This window comes from Mytilus californianus, unplaced genomic scaffold (genome assembly GCF_021869535.1).
Source record: "Mytilus californianus isolate M0D057914Y unplaced genomic scaffold, xbMytCali1.0.p SCAF_7, whole genome shotgun sequence".
NCBI classification, from domain to species: domain Eukaryota; kingdom Metazoa; phylum Mollusca; class Bivalvia; order Mytilida; family Mytilidae; genus Mytilus; species Mytilus californianus.
Genome location: NW_026262723.1, coordinates 51,740,036 through 51,751,722, shown reverse-complemented (window position 1 = coordinate 51,751,722; position 11,687 = coordinate 51,740,036). Strand labels below are relative to the sequence as shown.

At 33.3% G+C, this 11,687-nt stretch overlaps 1 protein-coding gene across 3 annotated transcripts in view; it reads right to left on the bottom strand.

Annotated features, from left to right (window-relative positions):
• Positions 1 to 11,687, bottom strand: part of LOC127709704 (DNA-directed RNA polymerase III subunit RPC5-like) — a 105,423-nt gene that overhangs the window by 12,370 nt on the left and 81,366 nt on the right. Inside the window, exon 1 of one of the 3 annotated variants that reach the window (XM_052215362.1) lies at positions 3,685 to 3,889. The exons of 1 other annotated variant lie outside the window; for it this stretch is intronic. In XM_052215362.1, coding sequence (XP_052071322.1) covers positions 3,685 to 3,711 — 27 coding nt within the window. In that variant the 5' untranslated portion in view covers positions 3,712 to 3,889. Of the gene's footprint in view, positions 1 to 3,067; positions 3,161 to 3,684; positions 3,890 to 11,687 lie in introns of those variants that run through there. One more of the 3 variants, XM_052215361.1, reaches the window with a different exon arrangement.

Sequence of the window (11,687 nt, the reverse complement as noted above, 5' to 3'; positions counted from 1 at the left end):
GTACCTAAATTGCACCTATTCAACAAAAATAGCTGCGGAAATCTTACAAGTTTTCTTTGAGACTAAACCATTTGTATTTTTATGATTTGACATTATACACGTCTTTCAACATAGGTTAATATATTTAAATATACACAAAACGTTCACAGTATATATCAACATATGAATCATTCACTGGAAAAGGTAAAATCTACGGAAACGTCGCATGGAAAAAGTCGTTTTTTTTAAATATGTTACAAGCATCCATTTCTTAAAAAAATAACAGTAAGCATGGACTAATGTCAAATTGTTCTAAATACTTGAAGAAATGAGACAAAACATCTGCTATTCGATTTTTTAGGATGTGAATTTAAGCATGGGTGCAATTCGGGTACTCCTCATTACAGAATCATGGATCGTTTGGAGGTCGGTTCAAACCCATTTTTTATGATTCAATATGGATTCAAAATTAAATTGGTGTAACTATATAGTAAATAAGGATACGTCTACAAAATAAGCACAAAATGGAAACTTTTGTTTGGATCATAAAAAAACGTAGGTGAAAAATAGATGCAATTTGGGTACCCTCACGTTACACGCTCTAACACCAGATTTTGTGTGTAAAGATAAAACATGATTTATACCAATGCAAGCCAAGTAGTATGCCGATAGAATGAACCGTAAAACTTACTTTTAATATACTCAATATAAGAACAAGGAGACGTGGTATGAATGCCAATGAAATATCCACTATAATGACGTTTGAACACAACAAACATTTAAATTGACCTTCCTCTTAATGTTATCTGTAAATGATTTAGTAATCCTCACGTGTACTAAATGACTAATAATTATCATCATTTGTACATGTATGAATTATTTTGACACAAATTTACTTTTAAACTTGACAAATGATATTATGTAACAATACTACATATACTTTACTTTATTGAAATGCACTTTACGCCCCTATGGGCAAATGGCTTACAAACACACGCGAACAAACAAATGAAAAAAAATATATATATAAATTATACAACTATCATACTGATGTTAGATATTTATCAATTATGGTCTTTTGACGAGGTCAATATGTTATATATGATCCTGTTCAGATTATATTGACCGAAAACGAAGTTTTCATCTGTTGCTACGCATGCTTATTTTTTTCTGTGTTTTGTACACGATTGATTTCTGCATTTTGTGTTGCAGAATATATTTCATCCTGTCTTCTGCAAGGTTATATATTTTTAACTTTTACAAGATCAGGATATATAATAATAATAATAATAAATACAATATTTATAGAGCGCATTATATGATAACAACAATTACTCTAAGCGCCTCACATTTAAAAATAATAAAATACAAAAACACATAAAACATAAAATACAAAGCACCAACTAATAAGAACCTAACAAGGAGATAAAGATTCAAAAATGCATGTACCCTAAAATATACAAAACAGTCCAAAATTAACGCAGTCAATCAAAAGTATAAAAAAGGCTACAAGAAATCCTTAAAAGCAGTTCGAAAGAAGTGAGTCTTGAGTTGTTTTTTTAAAAACGTTAAAAGAATTCACACTCTGCAAGGACGATGGTAAACTGTTCCAGAGTGTAGGCGCGGCCTTGTCAAAACGCCTCTCGCCGTAGCTTTTCGTTCGGACGTCATTTGGATGATGTAAAAGCATACTGTTTTCCGACCTGAGGGATCTGTCAGGTTTGTACGGCGTAATTAGATCTTGGAGGTAGCTAGGAGCCTTGTCATGCTGTGCTTTGAACACATATAACAGAAGTTTATATTGGCAGCGGTAATAAAAGGGTAGCCAGTGTAACGAGATAAGAACAGGCGTAATTGAGTCAATTTTCCTTTTTCGTGTAATCAAACGTGCTGCTGTGTTTTGGACACGTTGCGACATAGCTTACTGATAATGTTAGTGTTAGTACCATACAACAATGCGTTGCCATAGTCTTGCCTTGATGTAACTAGGGAGCATACTAGTTTTCTACAGGCTTCAACCGAAATTAAAGATCGAATTCGACCAATATTCCGAATATGGATCAAACAAGCCTTAGTGATCGCACTGGTTTGATGCTCCATACTGATGATTTTATCAAAGTACATTTCCAGATTTTTCACACAAGAAACGTCGCTTAATACAATTCCATCAAATGTCAGACGGAAATCGGAAAGATGCTTCAATTGATTTTTGGGTGCAAAGATAATTAATTCTGTTTTGTCTTCATTAAGTTTCAGCATATTGGCACTCATCCAATCACCAATATCAGACAAACATTTTTCTGGACGTTTGGACAGATCATACCAGTCTCCTTGCGGTCTTATGATTTGATAAACCGGCGTATCATCTGCGTACGAATGGTATGACATTCCGTGACGCCTGCAAATTTCACCTACTTGTTTTGCGAAAATACAAGATTTATATCAAATGGTCGTTCCCTAAATGATCACTGAATGGATTTGTATAAAATTATCAGAGAGATTTTAGGAATTGACATTGCGCATTTCCTATTTTATTTAGGATCAAAGAGATTTTAAGGGTAAAATACATTATATGGAGAGCTTTATTACTAACTTCTACGTCATTTTGATCCTTGGTGGAGGTTTTCTCATTGGCAATTATACCACATCTTCTTATTTTTATATTTGGTGCTCACAGCACATCTTTTTTTTTCATACAGATACTAGTAACCAATAATCTGTTAATCATTTAGATCACAGAATATAGTTAGGGGTAAAATTCAATATCTGAAAAATTCTTTTGATTTCAAGGACAGTTTATTTGATGGATAAAAATCTGAAATAAAAAAATCTGTCTTTTAACATCACTTGTTATTTGAATGATTTTTATTCGTGTACTGGGTTGTATTGGTGTAACCAAGTTACCACTTGTACAGGTACATATTACATACATATTTTAAAGATACATGATCGTACATACTTTGTCAGATGCTTTGTTTTGTTAACAAGTACATGTCAAACCATTAAATGACCTCAGATCCTATCATTCAGTCACAAATTTTAAACGAATTTTAACTATTATACACCTGAGGATACACAAAAGACTTACCTTCCGTGTGTATTGGATTAAAATACGTTCCTTCTCGAATAAATAAACAACTTGATACGTATAATACGGTTCAATCATGTGAGAATTTTATTTAAAAAATCAAATCTAAAATCTACCATCCGTTTTATGAGTTCCTCTACTGAGTCACCACCTAAAAAAATCACTTGTGCAAGTGCCTCTTTTAACTGAGCAATTTAAAATCTACAATTAGGATTTTTATTTCATATTCCCATGTTGTCATTGAGATATTCTGTTTCGGGGATTCAGAGAAAACACGATTTAAATTTCCAGAAAAAAGTATTTGTTACCCTCCCCCTCCTTTCGTTTCAATAACCCACACATATTTTGATCATTCTCGTGTACGTTCAAGAGTCTTACATTTGATACGTTTGTAGATACAAATAGTTTGTGTTAGTATATTAAAATCTATTACAGTTCAAATGTTTTAAATATATATCACGGTATTCTAATCTTAAACTTTTAATGTTAATATGTCTAATACCTTCTTACCTATACTGTATTCAATTACTTGCACAGACAAAGTGCGTGAATTAAACATGTACATGTAATATTCTAATCTGAAACCTGACAATAAATATATTATATAGACAACTTACAGATGGTTTTTCTAGTATCCCTTCCATTTTCGACCTATACGAAAGATAAACTATTCAGGATTCCATTGTCACCAGGTTCTTTTTTTTTCTCAGGTCGACCACATATGAAATATTTCCGAAGTTATTAAGATACTCTTGACAATGTAGTATTATAATTTATAACGACTTCCTTGTTCGTTCATTTTTTCAATTACCTCCCCTTGATGTGCCAATCTGATTTAAAATAGCTTCAAAGGTCGTCGATATACAGTTTTTGACAAATACCAAAATAAAAACCTTTTGTATTATAAGGAAATAATCGGATACACAATTTTAGTATATTTCTTTTTGACCAACAACACACTTAGTATGTTATATATATCACAAACATTTTGTATAAATTTTCACAGTCCAAAATCCAAATGCAGTAATCTACAAAATTGTCTGCATTTGAAACAAAAACGTTGATGGCATTTAATTGAAAAAATTGCATCTCATTGAAAAATAGTTTTATCGACTACATCATTTATCATTAACATTTTTTAAAAACATAAAGAAATTTTAATTAGACCCTTGTCAGGCAAGATACATAAAAATCACATTGTAGTTCAAGGGATTTAAAATTTCAAAGATCTGATACGAGTCAAATTAAATTGATGTGAATAGGTTTTGGCGGGTATGTATCTGGCCTGCTTCCTTTTTTGAAAACAGCTTTGAAATGTACAGCTGCATAGTAAAAATCGTGTTGTAGGTGGCATCGAATTGTTCTTTAAGATATATTGGCTATATGTATGGATATAATACGATACTGTTGTCAGGTCATTAAAGATTGCATATTTTGGCTTTAATATTGATTCACTTATAGGGTCTTTGCATCGGAATTAACACATTTATTCTAAAACCAGTTGTTGGCATGACACGGGTTATGTTCTTCTCAAATATTTTAAGACGGTATAATACTAAACCCCTAACAGGAGGGATTGTGCCTGATATTCATATGATGAAGACATAAACTTTCAATCAGTTTAATTGAGGTCTGTAGCTGGCATGTCAGTAACTGCTAGTAGTCTGTTATTTATGTATTATTGTCATTTTGTTTATTTTCTTTTGTTTCATATTCTGACATCGGACTCGTACTTCTCTTATACTGAGTTTTACTGTGCGTACTGTTGTGCGTTTGTTTTTTCTACATTGGCTAGAGGTATAGGGGCAGGGTTAAGATCTCAAAAAACATGTTTAACCCCGCCGCATTTTTGCGCCTGTCCCAAGTCAGGAGCCTCTGGCCTTTGTTAGTATGTATCATTTTTAATTTTAGTTTCCTGTGTATAATTTGGAGTTTAGTATGACGTCCATTATCACTGAACTAGTATACTTATTTGTTTAGGGGCCAGCTGAAGGACGCCTTCGGGTGCGGGAGTTTCTCGCTGCATTGAAGACCCATTGGTGGCCTTCGGCTGTTGTCTGCTCTATGGTCGGGTTGTTGTCTCTTTGACACATTCCCCATTTCCATTCTCAATTCTATACTAGGTTAAACCATAGACCGAATTATGTCTTTTAATCTATGTTTGATTAATAAAACATCAATTTACACCAAAAAAAAATATGATCAGAGTGACTGAATGTGGCCAAACATGGTGACATAATTATGGCAAGTCATAATTTCTATTACTAAGTAAAGAAAATAAGTGTAATCTTATCCCGAGATCGATGCTACGGCAAGTCATAAGTTCTATTAAGGTAATGAGCAGTGCAATCTTATCTTTTTTTCGGAACGGAACGAAACAAACCAACTGCATTTACTTGTCGGGGTGATTTCACTTTTTTAAATTAGTGAAATGACTGTTAACAGCGAAGTTAAACCAACAAGACATGAAATAAATGAAGTTTACTTGTTCCGTTCAGTTTCGAAAAATGCCAATAGCCCCTGGCTAATGATACTAATGGAATGGAACGGAACGGAACATTTTTTTATTTTGTTTACAAACGAAGTTTGAGGATATCATGAAGGACCAGCATGTCGGAATTAAAGGAAGAGAAAAAGGGGGGGGGGAGTCATAGATAATAAATTTTCGAATATCTAAGTTGTTGAGTTCAGAACATTCTTTAAAAATATATGCGCTGTTTTTTACTATTTTAAATATGATATCATTTCTTACATCTCATAATACTTTTAACTGCAACATCATTATTTCAGCCAGTATGATTTTAAAAGGAAAATTACTCTAAGAATTATCGTATATAAAAATTATGAAGTCAGGTGTATGCAGTTGTATTTACTTCCTACTTTAAAGAACAATTTAATTCATTATAAATAAATTCCTTTATGATGCCCCTTTAGTCGTTCCGCTTCGTTCCATTCCGTTTCGAAAAGTACCTGTAGGCACATATTGCAGGAAATCGAGAACAAAACAAGTGGACTTTTGATGACACCTCATATAAATCAACGCTTCAGAGTTTCGAAATTTTGATAGTTGCTGTGGTTACTCAGTTTGTACTCGCCGGATACATACGTTTTACATGTTTGGTCAATCAAATATTAAATATACTGTTGACACACAAATATGTCTCGCCTATCGGCAGAAAATTCAGAAAAGACAATCTGATCGACAGCAACATTGCTAATTAATTCAAAATTGCTGGACCATGACCTAAGGGACAGGGCCTCGAAATAGTCACCAAACTGAGATAACCTGATAGTAATGCAACTTTATAGAAAATATCATTGATTTATTTCAAGTAGTTCCCATCAAACTGACTTAAGCAGAAAACTTAACATTGAAATATGGTAATTAATTCAAAGCCACTGGAAATTACCTAGGGCCTCGAAAGAGGGGGGGGGGGGGGGGGGGGGCAATAGGGGGTCCGTTAACATGTTAACAACACCATTAAAGCCATTCGAGCCATTGCAGTCAAAGTGTACAGTAGCATTTTGCCAAATAAATAATATAATAATTCATATTATTTATTTTCAGATTTGTAGACCACTAGTATGCGGAAACCAGTACCAGCTGCTAAATTTCGGTGTATTTACACGAACTTTCCTCGTAATCATACTCATAATAATAAAAAAGTGCACTTGTCTTGGCAAGTGGCGTCTCCCATGTGAGAGTTTGTCACCGGATTATTTGATAAATATTTTATGTTCTTTTGAGTTTACGAATTAAAATTCTAACGTATAAACTGTACTGAATCTTTCCACTGTTGATTCTTTCATTACAGCAGAAAATGTATTCTAAACGTAACGTAACGTAACAAAGACCAAAGCAATCGCGGCAACAGAAACAGTTGAAGAGAATTTTAAAATAGATATGTGTAATTCTTTCATTGATCTTGTAATCAGTCATCTGAACATTAAATTTCCAGAGGAAATTAAACCCATGGTCAGTGTTTTTTTATTTGATGCCATGTTACCTCGACAAACCGAATGACGAGTTTATTGCAAATATTGTAATTTGATAGACGAATACAAAAAATATTTTCCGCAAGAACTCCATCGGTGGTGAAATAACGTGCGCAATAATTCCGTCCCGGAATCTTGCACGCATGAAACTGTGCTGAGTTATACTTCTGACTTCTAACCCAACATCGCTCGTATTATGCAACTATTGTAGTTCATGCTGCTGTGAACGTTCCTTTCCCTCTAAACTGGGACATATTGTATATAGTATAATAGTCCCAACTCTAAAACATGGATAAGAACACCCGTGAGTGAGTCTACTAGTAGGCGGAGCGGCCTTTCGATTTTACACATATATACATAGAATTGAAAGAGGGTGAAATAGGCACTATTTCAGTTAAAAAAAGATGGGATGCATCCGGCCATTGTGTCGCCTTTGACCCGGCATTTAGAACAACATGACAAGTAAATGAGCTAAAAGCATTGTTTTCTATCATATTATCCTTTTTTTTTTATAAATGAATAATTTAAAATGTATTGTTATTTTCAAGGATTTGTATAAGTCTTACTATACAAATTCTTGTTATTTTTTAGGCACTGGCTACGATTATATTGAAATGTAACAATAATAAAAAAGTTATTGTTATATTGGACACAAATTGCCGGAAAGCTAGGCTGGGTTAGGAACCGATTAACAATAGTATTTGTGTTTACGGTTACGTTGCGTTATTGTTACGTTAGATTTATTAAATTTTAAACCTACTAGAGTTTTGTTGCTTAATTCTTCGAAATACTTGATAATAATAATAATTATTTTTCATAAAAAAATGTTGAAATAGTTTTTAAGTATTACTTGTTTTAATGCTCTTCAGGATAATACTACAGTTTAGTAGTGCCAAAGGCAAAATATATAGTTCAATGGTTCGATGTTTAGAAGAAAAGTTTTCACTTCTATGTAAGTTAAGAATCATTTTAACTGCACACCTACCCTTATTACTAACAAACAATACTCAAGTATCAAATTTTATACAAACGCAGTTCGAGAAAAATTGATATATCAAAGGCAAAGTTTGACAGCAGTGAACTAAAATACTGCGAACTTCTGTAGTGCAACATGTAATTGACGGAAATGAAATGATATTAAAAGACAACATAAAACAACCTCACATTTTCCCAACAAAAATTTGAACGAAAATACAAACATTTCAAGAACAAAAAATATTTTTCACCTGAAGCATGGGAGACATTGAAAGTTGCTTTAACTTCGAAAAAGGGATATTGCACAGTGGAACTATTTGGTCTGTAAAACCACGTACACATTGCTGCATCACTCGTTTGTGATGGCTGCCTACAGTGGTTTCACCAAAAATGCGTCGGACTAAAACATGCTCCTAAAAGCACATACTGGATGTGTAGAGGCTGCCATCAGTTGAAATACAATTTTAAAAATGTATGTAATATTGTAGCATTGCAGTGTTTACGAATACAAGTTTTCAAGTTATAATTTAATACATATTACTAGTCCCTGCATACATTGAGGTGCATTAACGTAGCAATAACGCAACGTAGCCGTAGACACAAATATTATTGTTACGTTCATAAATAATCGGTTCCTAATCCAACTTTGCATTCCGACAATTAGAGACCAATGTAACAATAACTTTTTTTATTATTGTTACATTTCAACGTAATCGTAGCCAGTGCCTATTTTTTATGCATCTTGTCCTGAAACTATTAGCAAAATAAGTCTTGGGATTTTGCACTATGAAATGGTCAGCGTATGGGGGTCGCCTTCCTAGCCCCCAGGCCCCCTGTCTAAACATTTTCCTCCTCCGTAACGAGGGCTAATTTATGTACATGTTTTTGTCATTTATTTTGAAAAAAATCATCAAATTAATGTTATCTTTCGATTGACAAATCTCGGCGAATTTTCACAATTGTTGAAATTTTTTACGGTTCTAAGGGAGCTGCCATTTGATTTTTATGGAGGGGGGGGGGGGGGGGCTAGGATGAAACATGAAAAAAAAGGCAGGACAGGAGTTTTGAGTAAAAAAAAAGGCAGGATGAGCAACTTGGCAAAAAAAAAAAGGCAGGATTACAATTTATGTAAAAAAAGTCAGGATAAACCAGAGACATATATACACATGTGTATATATGTCTCTGGATAAACCAAGGATTTGTATATCTCACTATACAAATCCTTGGATAAACTAATAAAAAAAAAAGGCAGGACCGAGTAGAGTGAAAAATAAAAAGGCAGGACAGAGATTTCAACTAAAAAAAAATGCAGGACAAAATTTTTCATCCTAGCCCCCCCATAAAAATCAAATGGTAGCTCCCTAATTTTTAAGATAATATCAATTATCTTATAACTCCTCTGATTTTATAATAAAGTTTAGGCCAAACTGACCCCATAGCGCACCTATTCGGATTAGGCTATACTTGACGTTCTTTATGGTTTTATCAGCTCTTCAACGTTTGTAGTAGGTTTTGGATTTTGAAAAATTTCGCATCAAGCATCACAGAATAGACATTATTTGTCGAAATGCGAAACAGATGTAGTACCGTTAAGATCATTTTCCTTTTCAGGACACTATTATACAGTAATGTTTTTTTTTTAAAGTAACCTCACTGTAATATTTATTTTTCATAATTCACAATGGAAACAAACTATTTTTTTCTCTTCCAGTTTGAAACATTTTTTCTTCATTTAAAAAATAAATTAATCAAACAATTTATTAAAACAAACATGCCCTCCACACATGAAAGATGAATGGTCAGAGTCTCAGCTCATTTATCAAAGCTTTTTGTAATTTTGATAGTATAATGCAAATGTTGAAATTAAAATGGCAATTTTTAAACATGTAAACTATGCAAAACATTCAAAGTCAATGAACCATGACTGAAGGTGCAGGGCCAAATAACCTCCATGGAAATGAGAAATGCTAATGCTTAAAATAATGCATACCAAATACCAAGTAGTTCCCTTCAAACTAACATAAACACAAGCAAGTGGTTCCCTTTAAACTAACCTAAACACAAACTTTTACCTTGTAAATTATGCAAAAGTTATAAAGTCAAAGAACCATGATGATGGGACGAGGCCATATAATCTCCATCGAAAAGAGAGGCGAAAGATACCAAAAGGACATTCAAACTCACAAGTCAAAAATAAACTGACAACACCATGGCAATAAAGAAAAAGACAACAAGACAAACAACAGTACACAAAACACAACACAGAAAACTAAAGACTGAGCAACACATACCCCACCAAAATAATCTGGAAATAAGAAATAAGATGTACCAATGAGAATACATCTGCATAGAAAATACCATTGATATACTATTAGTGTTTCCCCATAAACTGACCTAATCACAATACATATAAACTAGACAATGACTGTGGGGTTGGGGCCAAATAATCTCCATGGCAAAAGAGATGTGTTAATCTAAATACAACTGCATACTAAATATCATTGACCTACCACTAATGATTCTCCATAAACTGACCTAATCAAACTAATACGTTGTTGACAATGCTCCAGACGCTGGAAACAGTACGCCTAATTCTCGCTTTTTCGACCTCGTCAAAGCCAGACAAACAAACCAACCTATAATGGTGGTTTTCTGTGAAAAACAATGATAATATTCATGAAACTAGTAGAACAATAATTTCCATATTGAAAATCGGATTAAATTCTAAGTTTGAATTTTTGAATTAATTTACAAATATTAATTTTATTTTACAATATTGTATAAAGGTTTTTTTGTGTTTGTTTAATTTTCGTTTTGTTCGCAGCAACTTAAAATTTCTATTTTCTTCGCACGAAGCGTACTAAGTACACGGATATGGTATATACTATGAAACTTAGATAGTAAATTAAGGCAATTTGATTGGACGAGGAGTTGTAAACATGTACTAACATTATAAATAAAATCAGTCTGTTGTGTTGATCGACAGTTCACAAGAATATGCATATTTAATAAATATCTCGGTTTATTTAAAAATAAGAAGATGAGGTATGATTCCCAATGAGACAAATCTCCACAAGGGACCAAATGACACAGAAATTAACAACTATAGGTCACCGTACATCCTTCAACCATGAGCAAAGCCCATAATGACATAGTAAGCCTATAAAAGGCCCCGAAATGACAAATATAAAACAATTCAAACGAGAAAATTAACGGCCTAATTTCATGTACAAAATAATGAACGAAAAACAAACATGTTACACAGCAACAAACGATAACCAATGAACTACAGGCTCCCAACTTGGGACAGGCACATACAGAATGTGTGGCGGAGTTAAACTAGTTTGAAGGCGCCAACCCTCCTCCTTACCTGGGACAGTGGTATAACAGTACAACATAAGAACAAACTATAACAAGAGTGCACACGCTGAAATGTCTCGACTGTTTTACTGACCACTGATTTTATGTTGAAAGGTTTAACTACAAGTATCACAAAAACTTAACATTCTTAAAGATCCGACAATGAGGTCAAGGTCACACAGATATGTACACCTTACAATTATTCCATACACCAAATCTAGTTGACCAATTGCTTACGGTAATCGAAAAACAGACCAAAACACAAAAACTTAATGTTAACCAATGAACC